The 16,654-nt window shown below is 45.6% G+C and overlaps 1 protein-coding gene across 1 annotated transcript; it reads left to right on the forward strand.

The window, feature by feature from the left end:
* The first annotated feature begins 501 nt into the window (after window positions 1-501).
* LOC136767328 (uncharacterized) lies at window positions 502-4,168 on the forward strand. Its single transcript, XM_066721097.1, has 4 exons — window positions 502-1,325; window positions 2,194-2,439; window positions 2,770-3,717; window positions 3,860-4,168. The coding sequence occupies exons 1-4, from the start codon at window positions 1,053-1,055 to the stop codon at window positions 4,166-4,168; spliced, it is 1,776 nt and encodes a 591-aa protein (XP_066577194.1). The 5' UTR covers window positions 502-1,052.
* Window positions 4,169-16,654: the final 12,486 nt, after the last annotated feature.

The raw sequence follows: 16,654 nt of genomic DNA on the forward strand, positions 1-16,654 counted from the left end.
TAATCCTTTACTCATAAGGTAAACAATAATACAAATCAAATAAGAATCTTGTACAGGAGCCGCACGGTATTTATATAAAAAACATCTAGAAGTAGTAATCAGTGGTGTATTTATATACGTGACAAACACAACTGTTTGACATAATACGACCCAGTACATGTGCTTGAGGATTGATTGCTTCCACATTGTAACACCGTCGCTGTCTTTCTGCTTTGACAGCAAGTCTATGGTCTTGCCAAGTCCTGCAAAAAATAGTCAGAAATATGAACAAACACAAGTACTACCGTAAATACGTAAACAGTGAGTACATTGTACTCAGAGGTGGTGCTAGAGTCTCTGGGGCCCCATGTACAACCATTGATGGGGGCATCCCAAGACGGGGGGGGTGCTAACGAAGTTTTCACTGGTGGGGGGGGGGTACTGACGGAGTTTTATCCAGTGTTGGGGGGGGCATCTTTGGGGGCCCCCTTCCAGCTCGGGGCCCCATGCAATTGTGTGGTTTGCGTGTTGGGAAAACATGTTACTGGTTGTACTTGCTTTAATTGTAAGGTCATTACTGGGTGTGTGGGGCGTGTGTCCATCACTGGCTCCACTTCGACTAACTGCAGATGCAGAAACGGATACACGTTTCTTAAACCGCACTCTAATGATGGATTTAATATATTCTCACACACACACACAGTCAAAGCCATCATCTGTACAAACACCACATACTGCAGGCACGTAATTGGCCCAGCTAAAATGAAAGGGTATCTTTATAGATACGATATCGCAGGACTGCCGCAAGGGCTGCTGGGATTGTGGAAGAGGAAGAGGCCTGTATTGTTGACCACGCCCCTTTATCATAAGCGGGACGATATCGCACTGTGACGTCACAACGATGCCCACAACATACGCTTAGCTTATGAGCTGCCGGTTACCCTGACACTCAGTCTGTCTAGAGCATCTGACACGTTCACATCGCTCGTCTATCAGCCGCGTACAGATGGGCAGCAACAACTCAAAGACTGCGGTGAGTTTTTCCTCCATGGCGGCGAGTCGCTTTCTCCCTCATGAGGCCAGTGATGGTGTGTGACGTGTGTCTGTCCTCCTTCCCGCAGAGCCGCGGTGCCTCTTCCGCCGCGGAGCTGTTCCGCTGCTCGCTGTGCTCGGGCTTCGTCGCGCCGCCCATGATGCAGTGCCGGGCCGGGCATCTCCTGTGCGCACCCTGCCGCAAGAGCTGGAGATGCCGCTGGAGCTGCCCCACCTGCCGCGGCCTGCTGAAGCCGCCGATGCGCAACACGGCCCTGGAGCAGGTGGCGTCCACGATCGGCCTTTCCTCCGAGGTGAGTCCCCGGTCTGGCGGGTCCTGTATGCAGTGAAGACCCGGCCTGTGTGTGTAGTTTCTATTGACACAGTCTGGACCGTGTGATCTGTGGGAATTAGTGCCACTGAAGCGTCATTCGTGTGCGCCGCCCCTGCGAGGGTTAAAGGCTTCACAGCGGACACGGAGACGAGGTCAGAGTTCAACAAGCTGTCGCTTGATACTATAATGTGATCAATATATTCAAATAAACACCAAGACAGTATGACGTCGCGCAGACGCATCGTATAAAGAGACAGAGCTGAGAGTCAGTTGCACACCTTCCTGGCTGCAGTTAAGCTGCGTGTGATGATCAGTAGATGGTGTCTGGGCACATTAATGCTCAATTCAGATAACTTGAGTGTATGCAGGCGAGTTGTTTAATGCTAAATGAACTGCTATATTGTTGTATGTTTGTGCTCGGTAATTGAGTACTGATGTTTCACAAGACAAACAGCAAGTCTTTCTGTTGTTGCTTTTTTGTGCTAAATCTCGATGTCTCGGGGCCACAATTACCTCTTGAACCCCCTCCTGTGAAACACTAGTTACCTATACATGCTATACATACTGTATACCCTGTACAATATAGTTTTTCATATGCCATACTTTTTGTTTGTATTTTTACTATTTGTGTGCGTGTGTGCATATAAACATACACATATACCTACACAAGCAGACACTATCAGTATTTATTTATTGATTACTAATATCTGAGTGTGGTGGGGTGGGGGGTGCTGTCAGGCACTTGGGTGGGGGAGGCAGTGTTCAATTCCCTTAACTGATGAGCCCTTTTCCTCCTCCGTTCGATATTGGATGTTTTCTCTAAGTGTTTTTTTCCTGTGTCTTACCAGTCCTGTAGTGCTGACATCACCACCGCCATATCCACCCACGGGGAAGAGCTGGCGGCCCTGTTCGTGTGTCCGGTGTGTTTCGAGTACGTGCAGCCGCCCATGCTGCAGTGCCGGGCCGGACACCTGCTCTGCAATGAGTGCCGGCCGAGGGTGAGCAGCTGCCCGTGCTGCCGCAAGCCACTGGCGCCAAAGTGCAGGAACGTGGCCATGGAGACGCTGGCCGCCATGGTGCCGTTCCCCTCCGAGGTGAGTCCCTCCCGTGACAGGCTGCCCCACTCGAGGGTCAACCACAACAGTCCCCCAAAACTAACTGCCCCGCCCCATCACACAGCACTGACTCACACAACACCCCACGGTCCCTCCACAGCACAGTCCAGATCGTTGCGGTACCGAGTGTGTCAGTGCGTTAGCCAGTGTGTTAATGATCCTGGGCTGCTGTAGTGAGGGTGTGCCAGTGTGTTGCTGCCTCTGCTAGTGAGATGTTCATGGTACTGTGCTGCTCTGGTGAAGTGTGTGTTTGTGTTCATGTGCTCCGAGTGTGTACTGATGTGTTGTGTGTGTTTATTGACTTTCCAGCCTGATGCCCTGGGAGACGACTTCATTGCAGCTTTTGGAGGGGCTCAGACCGCAGAGCAGCTCCCGGCTCCCAGCACACATGATCAGGTGGTCCGGGAGCCGCGGTTCCTCTCCTACCTGCGGCACTCTGGACTTGATGACGGACGCAGCTCTGACCCTCGCGACGTGGTCCTGCTGCTCCTGAGCTGCGTACTGTGGCAGCTGTGCCCCCTGTGCGATGCAGACCGGGAGCAGCTCCACAGGTGGGTATCGCTGGAGAGCCAGCTGGTGGAGCAGGCGCTGCGTCTGGTGGAGGGGTCGCCGGACCGCGACGACATCTACCTGAGGCTGAGGGAGGGGCCGACCCCCCACTCTCACACCAAACCCTTGTATGATGTTGTCACTCCTGCTCTGCGGGAGCTGCGGCGGCTTCTTCCCCTGGACCTCAGTCTGGATGCCCTATCTGAGAGCCAGGACCTACAGCTAAGCATGGCCAGCGTGGTGGTGCGGAACCTGCTGCGCTACGGCAACCCCTATGGGGGCAGACGGGTGCGTCACCTTGTGGCGCTGCGGCATCTTCGTCACGGCCAGGATGCCCTCCCCTCCACCTCCTCCAGTGTGCCGCGTGTGGCCCAGGCCCCGGCCCCAGCGGAGGGTGTGGACGCCGGGTTGCACCACGGACTCGTTCCAGAGCTGCACAGCCCTGAGTGCGAAGGCCCACAGGAGCACAGAGGCGCCAGGGAGCGGCAGGCCAGCGCCCAGACAGCACCCAGTGATGTCGGGGACAGGAGGGTGCCTCTGCCTGTGGAGCTGGAGCCACTGAGCGCCAGTCTGCCCTCCCTCATGCCTGCCAGGGCCCTGGAGCCGAGCAACATGGAGGCGTCCACCACGGCCGCAAACCCGTCCAGGTGGCAGAGGGTCCGCAGCATCTTCGCTTGGCTCCCGGCCGCCGTCTCCCAGCTGCGCTGGGTGAGGGGGGTGAGGGCGTGATCCCCCAGGCCTGAAGTCAGGCCTGTCTGTGTCGGCTGCCTTGTGTCCCAGGTAAGTTTTAAGGTCTGAATGAAGGATTGCACCACCTGCGGCCTGATGGGGATGCTGTCAGTGACCCCAGGCTTGTGCCCCGGATATGAGGGCAGCCTGGATTGCCCACCCTGTAGAGCGCCATGAGCCAGAGGAGACCCCAGTCGAGAAGGACCCTCATGACGAGGCTTGCGTGACCTGGGAGGCATCTGAGAGGGACGCACCGGGGGGTGGGGCGGTGGGGCCGGTCAAGGCTGGAGACCCCCTGTCTGCCCCTCCCAAGCAATCCAGAAACTCCCACTGGAGACGTGCCTCAAAATGCAGGACTAAACTGGCTCTGAAGCAAAACCTGGGCATCCAGAGTGCAGCCCAGCAGAGGCAGAGGGCCGGGGGCCAGTGAGCAAAGTAAGTGTCCACCGCCGATGCTGGTTCCACCGTAACAATGTTTTAATTGAACCGCGCAGAGAGGACAGGACCGCTTTAAAATCTGGGGGTCCCGAGGCGACGATCGGGTGGGTCTCTCCTCAGGTGGCCACCATTGGTCCTGTGACGTGTAAACATGGACATGAACTGGACTGCTGTTGCCGCCCCCCCCGGTGAGAAGACCCTCACAAGGAGATGCACGCCAGCGGTGGGAACGAGACCCAAAGTGCACAAAGTGTGTAAATAAACGTGTGTAAACTAAAACCACAAAGTTTCCACTGGAGTCCCTTTCTTAAATGCAGAGCTGTTTCTATGCCTAAGTGACCGCTTGGAGCCCCTTACCAAAAAATAATTAATACATCTAATATATTTTCAATGATTTATCATTTATTTTCATAAATGATCACAGTGATCAGTTTTCAGAGCATTTCAGAAACCACAAGGTGGAATAGAACATCTACGACTGAGAGCTGGAGCATTTGATACAGTTCTAGACACCACACCCCTTTCCAGGGCAATGTTTTGGAGCTTCAAATCTAAATCAGGGGTTGGAAGCAAGACAGACACGTGAAACAGAGAGGAGGCCATTCGACCCATCTTTGCCAAGGATCACGTCTGCTGAATCCAACTTTTATCTGTGTGTGGATTATTCCCAATAAGTCAGACTGATGAACCAGAAGTATGTGAAGATAGAAGTTTATTGCGATACAAGCAGCTGTTGGAAGGATGTGATCACGGGCGGTCTCTATGATAGCAGATCCTTAAAGGCACTTTACACACACACACACATTTACATGATATAGTACATGACGTGACAGACTCTCTTCCCATCTCCTCAGACATGTAAGTTTCTCTAGGACATACTACAGCATTACAGACCTTGTTGCTGGGCAGACATGGAATTTGTCCGATATAATAACTCAACACAGAGAGCAGTTTGACAGTTTGACAGTTTCTCTTGAGAACCACAGAGAAAAACAACTCCTTGTATGGTACAGACAGTCTGGATACTTTCTTCCTAGTTTTATATTCATCTTAAGAACCTGGGCTCTACCCCACAGGGACAGTGGAAGCCCAATCCATCTTTAAAGGTCGTCCCGTACAGTTTTAAGAATTTGTGGCCCATTGAGACTAAATATTGAAGTTAGAGGGGATTTAATAATGATCCCAAGACATTTCATTCTGTTCGGTTTCCAAGTGAAAGGAGTATTTTTCAGGTCACTACGATGTGTATGGGAATTTAGTGGCATTGCCTCCGATTTACTCCAGTTCATTTTGCATCCAGAGAGTCGACCAGAGCATCTAATGAGATCAGGAATAGCTGGGAGGGAGTGTGAAGGATCTGAGAGTGTCAGTAATATGCTCAGAAAAAAACAGAAACGTCCCTTTTTCAGGACACCTTATTTTTAAGATAATTTTGTAAAAATCCAAATAACATTACAGATCTTTATTGTAAAGGGTTTACACAATGTTTTCCATGCTTGTTCAATGAACCATAAACAATGAATGAACATGCACCTGTGGAACGGTCGTTAAGACACTAACAGCTTACAGACGGTAGGCAATTAAGGTCACAGTTATAAAAACTTAGGACACTAAAGAGACCTTTCTACTGACTCTGAGAAACACCAGAAGAAAGATGCCCAGGGTCCCTGCTCATGTGCATGAACGAGCCTTAGACATGCTGCAAGGAGGCATGAGGACTGCAGATGTGGCCAGGGCAATAAACTGCAATGTCCGTACTGTGAGACGCCTAAGACAGCGCTACAGGAGACAGGAAGGACAGCTGATCGTCCTCGCAGTGGCAGACCACATGCAACAACACCTGCACAGGATCGGTACATCCGAATATCACACCTGCGGGACAGGTACAGGACGGCAACAACAACTGCCCGAGTTACACCAGGAACGCACAATCCCTCCATCAGTGCTCAGACTGTCCGCAATAGGCTGAGAGAGGCTGGACTGAGGGCTTGTAGGCCTGTTGTAAGGCAGGTCCTTGTAGACATCACCGGCAACAACGTCTCCTATGGGCACAAACCCACCTTCGCTGGACGATTTCATGCAAGATAGGAATGTCAGTGTTCTGCTATGGCCAGCGACCTGTCCTAGGAAGGTTGTGTAGTTATTGAGAAGCAAATGCCAGGATGGAATATATAACAGTCTCTTAGATAGATAAAAGCTGGGTACATGATGTGCAATTTAGGCAATGAAACACAATCACGGTATCAAAAGGCAATTGATCAGACGTCAATATCCATTAATTTCATAATCAACTGTGGAAGTAAAGTTAGAAATTCCTCTCACAAATGGTTTACTTCATGTATACTTAAGAAAGACCAGGTTAAGTCAACAGCCAGGCCAGAAGGTAGTTTGACCCCTGTTTGTTATTTTCGACGAGCATCTTGGAGAAGATGACAAACAGAATGATTTGAGTGTCTGCTCCTTAATCCTTGTATTGGCCCATGGACTCTGTCCTCTAATAATATATTCTGCTTAGCAAGCTTTTAAGATAACATAGTAATGACTTATTAATTGTAACCATATCATTGTTTTCTGTGTATAAAAAGCTCTGACTTTTAACATGGAATCAGAGCAGCTTTGGGATCTTCTTGATTCACTGTTGTTCTCCACGTCACGTGAAATAAAGGCATTGCAATGAACATTCCAACCTTGTAGTGGTATTTGTACATAAATGCTCCCAAACACAAGACTTATTGCTTAAAAATACAAAGTTCATTAGCTGCCCAATCATGAAGCCCTTTGTTTACATCCAATGTGCATTTTCAGTTTCCGTGGAAGAGGCAGCAGTTGCTCTTATTAGTGTAGAAAAATAAATGCTTAAAAACACATATTAGTCCTGCAGCAGATCTTTCATGTTAAAAATTGTCCCAAATAAAAAAAAAAGAAACAATCCACAGATAAACCCGATCTCCTCCTTGCAAGTCCTAATAGCTACAGTGAGGGGAAAAAGTATTTGATCCCCTGCTAATTTTGTACGTTTGCCCACTGACAAAGGAATGATCAGTCTATAAGTTTAATGGTAGGTGTATTTTAACAGTGAGAGACAGAATAACAACCAAAAAATTCAGAAAAACGCATTTCAAAAAAGTTATACATTGATTTGCATGTTAATGAGGGAAATAAGTATTTGACCCCTTCGACTTAGTACTTGGTGGCAAAACCCTTGTTGGCAATCACAGAGGTCAGACGTTTCTTGTAGTTGGCCACCAGGTTTGCACACAGGAGGGATTTTGTCCCACTCCTCTTTGCAGATCCTCTCCAAGTCATAAAGGTTTCGAGGCTGAAGTTTGGCAACTCGAACCTTCAGTTCCCTCCACAGATTTTCTATGGGATTAAGGTCTGGAGACTGGCTAGGCCACTCCAGGACCTTAATGTGCTTCTTCTTGAGCCACTCCTTTGTTGCCTTGGTTGTGTGTTTTGGGTCATTGTCATGCTGGAATACCCATCCACGACCCATTTTCAATGCCCTGGCTGAGGGAAGGAGGTTCTCACCCAAGATTTGACGGTACATGGCCCCGTCCATCGTCCCTTTGATGCGGTGCAGTTGTCCTGTCCCCTTAGCAGAAAAACACCCCCAAAGCATAATGTTTCCACCTCCATGTTTGACGGTGGGGATGGTGTTCTTGGTGTCATTCCTCCTCCTCCAAACACGGCGAGTTGAGTTGATGCCAAAGAGCTCGATTTTGATCTCATCTGACCACAACACTTTCAACCAGTTCTCCTCTGAATCATTCAGATGTTCATTGTCAAACTTCAGACGGGCCAGTACATGTGCTTTCTTGAGCAGGGGGACCTTGGGGGCGCTGCAGGATTTCAGTCCTTCACGGTGTAGTGTGTTACCAATTGTTTTCTTGGTGACTATGGTCCCAGCTGCCTTGAGATCATGAACAAGATCCTCCCGTGTAGTTCTGGGCTGATTCCTCACCGTTCTCATGATCATTGAAACTCCACGAGGTGAGATCTTGCATGGAGCCCCAGACCGAGGGAGACTGACAGTTATTTTGTGTTTCTTCCATTTGCGAATAATCACACCAACTGTTGTCACCTTCTCACCAAGCTGCTTGGCGATGGTCTTGTAGCCCATTCCAGCCTTGTGTAGGTCTACAATCTTGTCCCTGACATCCTTGGACAGCTCTTTGGTCTTGGCCATGGTGGAGAGTTTGGAATCTGATTGATTGATTGCTTCTGTGGACAGGTGTCTTTTATACAGGTAACGACCTGAGATTAGGAGAGTCCCTTTAAGAGAGTGCTCCTAATCTCAGCTCGTTACCTGTATAAAAGACACCTGGGAGCCAGAAATCTTGCTGATTGATAGGGGATCAAATACTTATTTTCCTCATTAACATGCAAATCAATGTATAACTTTTTTGAAATGCGTTTTTCTGGATTTTTTTGTTGTTATTCTGTGTCTCACTGTTAAAATACACCTACCATTAAAATTATAGACTGATCATTTCTTTGTCAGTGGGCAAACGTACAAAATCAGCAGGGATCAAATACTTTTTTCCCTCACTGTATATAAGCAAGCTTCCAGTCACTAATTATCGAAGAACAACAAAAAACTCCATTGCCAAATTGTACTAATGTTTCCATGCCTGAACACATCTCAGCGAACTCAACGAGGGGACAAGCCACATCATGGGCTTTCTTTCACGGTGCGACCTGGTCCGGTCAACAGACCTTCAAGAGGTTCTACCACCTCAACGTGGCAGACAGGCTGCGCCCAAACATGGGTTCCCAGGTACTTCACACTGCTAGCCCTCAGGTGCCGTGAGGCTCTGCTATCCTTGTCATTGTGGGTTAGGCTTCGTCAGGTGTCTGGACTTGCGACAGCTCTGGTATAGTCTTCCCATTCAGTAATGGCTGTCTTTCCTTTTGAAAGGGAACGATAGGTTATTATCATAACCCTGGTTCCCTGATAAAGAAAGACAGCCATTACTCGTCGTGCCAGCAGGGCCCCTATTGGGCAGCTTTGGTACATGCTTTCAATGATTGGCAGGACAGAAGGCTCTTCCCATTAGGTAATGGCTGTCTTTCTTTTTCAGGAAACCGGGGTTATGATAATAACCTATCGTTTTTTCAGGAATCAGATATGTATATACCCCATAGACGAGAATGGCAGGACTTTTATTTTGAAACGACGAGCCATCTAGCTGCATTGCTTACTGGAAGTGGAACTATTATTGTATTGTTGCTTAATGTTGCTAGCTTCACGCTACTCGTGATGTGTTCCACCATTGAAGTCAATGGGAAATGTGGGGGTTTAGACCGATCATAAATCAACAACTATCAATCCTAGCCGTACAAAATGCACAAGCAACCTGAACGGTATCATGACAAATAATTTTATGAAGTTTGTAAGACCTGTATAAGGAGTAGCATTTCGTATTAATGGAAGAATAATAATGATATATTTCCTTCAAACTAACTCTGTGATCATTGTGAACTAAATACAGACAAAATAATAATGTATTTATTAGTTACATTATCAGAATGATATACACCGATCAGCCATAACATTATGACCACTGACAGGTGAAGTGAATAACACTGATCATCTCGTTATTGTCACATCACCTACACCTTCCATCACTTCTCACTTACTGTTATACCTTTCTGACTTCTGGATTTGCCCCTTTTGGATTGTTTGCCCTGGCTCACAGCTGCGAATGAGTCTGCGCTTGGGTCCCCCTTGCCCTGCCCTGATAAGCATGACAGTTATCATGGCACCTGTCAGTGGGTGGGATATATTAGCCAGCAAGTGAACATTTTGTCATCACAGTTGATGTGTTAGAAGCAGTAAAAATGGGCAAGCGTAAGGATCTGAGCGACTTTGACAAGGGCCAAATTGTGATGGCTAGACGACTGGGTCAGAGCATCTCCAAAACTGCAGCTCTTGTGGGGTGTTCCCGGTCTGCAGTGGTCAGTACCTATCAAAAGTGGTCCAAGGAAGGAAAAGCGGTGAACCGGCGACAGGGTCATTGGCGGCCAAGGCTCATTGATGCACGTGGGGACCGAAGGCTGGCCCGTGTGGTCCGATCCAACAGACGAGCTACTCAGATTGCTGAAAAAGTGAATGCTGGTTCTGATAGAAAGGTGTCAGAACACACAGTGCATCGCAGTCTTGGTGCCAGATAGCACAGCACACCTTCAGAGGTCTAGTGGAGTCCATGCCTCGACGGGTCAGGGCTGTTTTGGTGGCAAAAGGGGGACCTACACAATATTAGGCAGGTGGTCATAATGTTATGGCTGATCGGTGTATATAATAAGCTTTATGAAAGAGACCGACCCATTCACAGTGTAATTCAATGTGTTTCAGACAAAGTAAACATTACATTACTAACAATGCAGATGGATAGGGTTTTTCACCCAAACTCGTACATCAAAAACACACAGGAAGAGCAAATGCAGCTACAAGAGACTAATTCCTTCGCTGTGTAATTCAGCGCTATATCCTGCTAACACACAATGTTGCCACGACGTTGTAGTAATGTAATTCACGCAACATTGTGACAACGTTGTGTGTTAGCTGGGTAGGCTACACACACAGCGAGACAAAAGCAAAATCAAATAAAAATATTAAACAAAATAGAACAAAGTAAGACAGCTTCTCATTTCTAGTTGAACGTGTTCCATAGATGCCGAGTTATTCTGAACGCTGTTGTTCCGCAACCCAGCGGCACATGGCACAAAGCTTATTTTATTGATGTGTTTCTAATAATGTAAATAATCAACACTTTTATTTTGTCTGTATTTCGTTCAAGCAACTCTATTGATAATTGTGAACTAAATACAGACACAATACACATTTATTGATGGGTTATAGGCCTATTACCAGAAAGATGGATAGAATAAGCTCCCCACCCCCAAACTCACACAGCACAAAACTAGTGATGTTAGCCTCGAAGTAGGCTTCACGAAGCAGTATCGACCCTTCCGAAGCACAATATATCGATACAATGGTTCAAAGCCCTGCCACACCCTGCCAGAAACCATGTGATCACTGCAAACGAAGCTTTGTTACGTCACACCAGCAGCTGACAGTGTTGAATTGGTTTGGAATACATGTCGGTGTATCAAACCCCCATAATACTTAAAAGAGGTCTGCACCTCCTCAAATCTGAGGGTTATAGAGAGGAGACAGATTTAATGACACCACAGAATACATTTATTGAGAGAGAGAGACAGAGAGAGATAGATAGATAGTTAGACAGAGAGATAGATTTAGAGGTAGTTATAGACAGGTTTAGCAATAGATGGATGGCTAGATACTGTGGTTGATCTGCCCCAGCAGTGTATAAACATTTTTTTAATATAAATATTTAAATTACACACATTTTCCAGTTGCATAATCACATCCCTCTAACACAATCACTATCGTGTTTATACAAGTAAATACATCTCTCTCCACTTCCCAAAATATAGTCTTATTTTGCGCTCTATTATAAAAAAAAAATCACTTCCCCAGTTGCACAACCATATGTCTGATAATAGGCATCACTTGGATCATTACACAACCACATCCATAGATATATGAATAGGAAACACATGTAACTGTTGACTATATCTAGGCTATATGAAATACAGACTACACTTATAGTTAACTGCATTTTTTGACTTCACTACTTAGTTAACATACGACATTCATCACGTAAAAATGACTGCCTTCTATAAATTCAACAGTCTAAACTATTACATAATGTTACTTATTTTATAATACAGCCCTTATCCAGCAGGGTTTTGTGGTCACCCTTCTAGCACCAATTTATAAACACCTGGATGTATTTAATTTGAAACGTTGAAGGAGGAGATGGTTTGGAGGAAACCACTGGAGCAATGCACTGAGTTGCTCAATTGATTAACAACTCCAATGTGACCCCAGTATTTAGAAATTGGTGATTTAAGGTGACCTATAAAGTTAAGTGGATGGGGCTCTCCAGGACCAGGGAACACAGACAAACATAGTGGGAGGGGGTCTATACAATCCCACAATGCACCGCCTCGGCTAAGACGGAAGTTCCCAGGTAAGTAGGCGGAAGTGGCTCTTGTTGGATCCTTGTTTACCGGGAAGTTCGCGCTTCGTGTCGCGCTCTGTGTGCTCCAGTGCAGCGAAAAAACAGCAGCCGTTTCATCGCTCGACCTGTTTTTCTGATTAGTTCATAAACATAAACAAACAAAGCCAAAAAGCAGATTAAAGCAGAGTCGCTTCTAACAATACAGAAGTGTAGATCACTACACTTTTATTCCACAGCTTAATCAGGATAACACAAATGTGAGGTCTAATACAGTATAATAAAGGCATTCCCTCTATCTAACAAGATGATCTATAATATGGCAGGGCGGAAGGGGAGTAAAAGAAACAAATGAAGGGGTTGCATTACTCACCGCCCTGCCATGGGAAGCCAAAAAGAAGAGACAGAATGTTTTTAAAGGGAGAACAAAGAAAACAAAACACAGAAACTCCAAACAAAGCAAACAATCACACACAGACGAAGCGTGTTTGAGGGAGCTTTCCTTAGTGCAAGAACTTGGAGACTTTATAGGTCCGGTGATGTCACATCCATCGTCATCAGGGGTAGTGCACCAGGAACTCCACCCACAACAATCTGCTCAAGGCAATAATGAGAGGGGGGCATAACAGCCCCAGCCATAAGACATTACATAATCCGTCAAAATACAGGATTAATGAATGTTAAAAAGGTGTAAAAAGTACAGGGCATGTCATTGTTCCATCAGGACAAGACACATCAGGAGGTCATCGGCCCAACCAAGAAGCAAAACCCCAGCAGGGCAGGTGCAGAAGGAACAGTCTTGGCACCGTTTTGGGTTCTGACCGCAGCCAAAAATATGACAATGTCCAAAACAACAACAAAACAAAAAACAAGCCATTACAAAAATTCAAGTCCAAGTCTCCTTATGAATAGGTCAGAGATGAAGCAGCAGGAACCCACTGCAACATCAGATATTCAGGAACAGGAAAGGGCATCAGCAAGAATGTTATCACGCCCTTTAATGTGCTGAACAACAAGAGGAAACGTTTGTAAGAAGAGACTCCACTGCAGCAGTGGTTGGTTAGTATGGCCAAGTCTTTGCAAAACATTAAAGTATTGTGATCAGTATAAATCAAAATCAAACTGCACCCGCTCAAGTAGATTTCAAATTGCTTAATAGCAAAAACCGAAAACTAGGACTAAAACGAATAACTCAATCATTTCTCTGATGCTTGTCAAATGTCTTGGAAAAGAAGCAGACAGGATGCTCAACCCCACATGAAAATACCCCCCTTAAAATACACGCATGACAAAAATTTGGGGATTGGGGAAAAATGACACTGTTTGAAGGGATAGTGTGTTAATCTTTTCACGTCTGTTCAACCTGAAACGTACATTTCGACGTGGATAAATCGTTGCCAAAACCAGTTTGAATAGCAGTTCAAGATTTCAACCACGAAATGATGTTGAAACGATGTTGAGTGCCCGCTGGGTTATCAGGACTCGTATGGGACTATTATTATTATTATTATTATTATTATTATTATTATTATTATTATTATTATTATTATTATTTCCTGGCAGACGCCCTAATCCAGGGCGATTTATAACATAAATGCAATATAAAGTGCAAAAATACAGTTAAGTGCAAGGCATCATTGTTTCAGGACAGGACTATGTTTCTAACATAGAAATGTGGGTCCTTATAGATTTCATATACCTAAATTGCCCCCCTTTTGAATATTTAAAATATATGGGATTTTTGTCTTCATATATTATAGCCTGTATGTATTTCTTTCACATGTGGAACATATATTGTAGAAATCAGCCTCTACAACCGTGTATTTGCAATCTATAAAATCAAAATATGCATAACAGATTAAAAAATACGGAGCCAATTTGGGCATATGAGAAGCAGGAGCACATATTGTAAGTCACCCTGGATAAGGGTGTCAGCTAAGAAATCACGTAATAATAATAATAATAATAATAATAATAATAATAATAAAAGTTGTGTTGTTCGTGTGCGTGTCTCACAGGCAGCACCTCCTCCTCAGACTAAGTTTCGTTTTTCCAAGAAGACGTTGGCAAAACGCCCGTCACTGCAGTTCAGACAGGCTGTTTGTCAGTCAACACCAACTTCAACCCGGACACGGCGCTCACACTGAAGAGGAGACACGAAACTGCGCAAAAGTGTGACAGCAAACATTTCCACATCTGTGACTGAAATTAATTAACAAAAAAACTCGGCTGTTTTCCCGGGGTGAAAAACTGTACGTGGTCATATTGCAATCACCCCTCAAAAGCACAGAAAAGGCATTTTAATAATGATGATGATGATGATGATGATGATGATAACAATAATACAAGCCTGATAGTGATGATGATGACACGCACCTTGTCCCTGGCCGCGGTGCCCTGCTGCCCATGCCATGGCTCTGTCTGCGGCTCGCAGGTGTGTTACTGTCCTCAAACTGCGAGATCTGTGGCACTGCTGACACACTGCGACCTTTTCTTCCCTTTGCTAGTGTGTGAGGACAATTGCCTAATGTCGATTTACTTTTGAAACCCGACGGCTGCTGAACTGAACTCTTCACTGGTCCCAAAACCAGCAGCACCACCCCACCCCCAGAGCCAGCCTGGGACACCTCCAGCCCGCCCCTCACACAGCCGCTCACTTGTTTCCTCCTCCACCCTCTTTGAAGCCAGCAGGGGCTTCGTCTGCCTTAACTGCATATCACCCAGCCCTGTATTGAACTCGGGGGGTGGGCGGGAGCACCCTTGTGTCAGTGGTGTGCCTGGTGTCCCTGAGAAATCCCTGGGTGCTCCTCATCTTTTCCTTAATTAATTCTAGATTGGGCCTTGCTCTTTCAGCCTCAGCTGCCATTGCTCCGATATGGCCTGCAATACTCTGCTCATCCTCTCCCAAGTCACTGGCCTCTCCTCTTGACTGTAATAAACAATTCAAATTCACAACTTCAAACAATGTTCAAAATGTTCAATCCAGCATGTACAGATTAAGTAAAGTTATAATAATGATAATTATAATTAAAATGAATAAACATTTATCGTTTCAATTTTCAGCTTCCACATGCTCATTCCATTCAAAATATCATGTAATAACAATGCCATGTAGCATACGTACGACTAGCCTGCAAGTTCGCTTGAGTGTCACTGGCTCATGGCTGCATGATTACCGCTTTCGACCTGATCCGGCCACTTTGAATTTATTTTTCATTTTTTGCACTTCTATTTCATTTACAAGAGGCTGTCTCTCCTTCTTACATTTATTTTTTAAAGATTCATGAAGTGCATCCTATTAGAGAAAATAAATACATAAAAATGCAGTAGATTACAAGTTCATTGTTTCAATGAACAAAAACGAGAACTTTAACTTTAAGCATTTTACCTACTAAGGATTATAAGAACATAAGAACATAAGAAAGTTTACAATCGAGAGGAGGCCATTTGCCCCATCGTACTCGTTTGGTGTCCATTAATAACTAAGTGATCCAAGGATCCTATCCAGTCTATTTTTAAATGTTCCCAAATTTTCAGCTTCAACCACATCGCTGGGGAGTTTGTTCAGATTGTGACGCCTCTCTGTGTGAAGAAGTGTCTCCTGTTTTCCGTTTTGAATGCCTTGAAGCCCAATTTCCATTTGTGTCCCCGGGTGCGTGTGTCCCTGCTGATCTGGAAAAGCTCCTCTGGTTTGATGTGGTCGATGCCTTTCATGATTTTGAAGACTTGGATCAAGTCCCCACGTAGTCTCCTCTGTTCCAGGGTGAAAAGGTTCAGTTCCCTCAGTCTCTCAGTAGGACTTTCCCTTCAGACCTGGAATAAGTCTGGTTGCTCTCCTCTGAACTGCCTCTAGAGCAGCGATATCTTTATTGAAGTGTGGAGCCCAGAACTGTCCACAGTATCCAGATGAGCTCTAACTAGTGCATTGTACAGTCTGAACATCACTGCCCTTGTTCTCAATTCTACACTTTTGACAATATACCCTAACATCCTGTTTGTCTTTTTTATTGCTTCCCCACATTGTTTGGATGGAGAAAGTGAGGAGTCCACATAGACTCCTAGGTCTTTCTCATGCGTTACTTCATCTAGTTCTGTTCCTCCCATAGTGTAATTATAGTGGACATTTTTGTTACCTGCATGTATTACCTTGCACTTGTCCACATTGAATTTCATCTGCCAGGTGTCAGCCCTCAACTGAATATTATCTAAGTCCCTCTGAATAACCTGTGCTGCTGAGATTGTATCTGCTGAGCCACCTATTTTAGTATCATCTTAATCATTAATATAGATTAATTAATACCATTAATATAGATTAGAAAAAGCACAGGCCCCTCACTCCAGTTAGAAGCAACTCCTCTAATTGACACCTTCTATTTCCAATCTCCAAGAATATGGTTTTCATTAAGATGCTCCTCTATTTTTTGTCT

Source organism: Amia ocellicauda, chromosome 14, assembly GCF_036373705.1.
Source record: "Amia ocellicauda isolate fAmiCal2 chromosome 14, fAmiCal2.hap1, whole genome shotgun sequence".
Taxonomy (NCBI): Eukaryota; Metazoa; Chordata; class Actinopteri; order Amiiformes; family Amiidae; genus Amia; species Amia ocellicauda.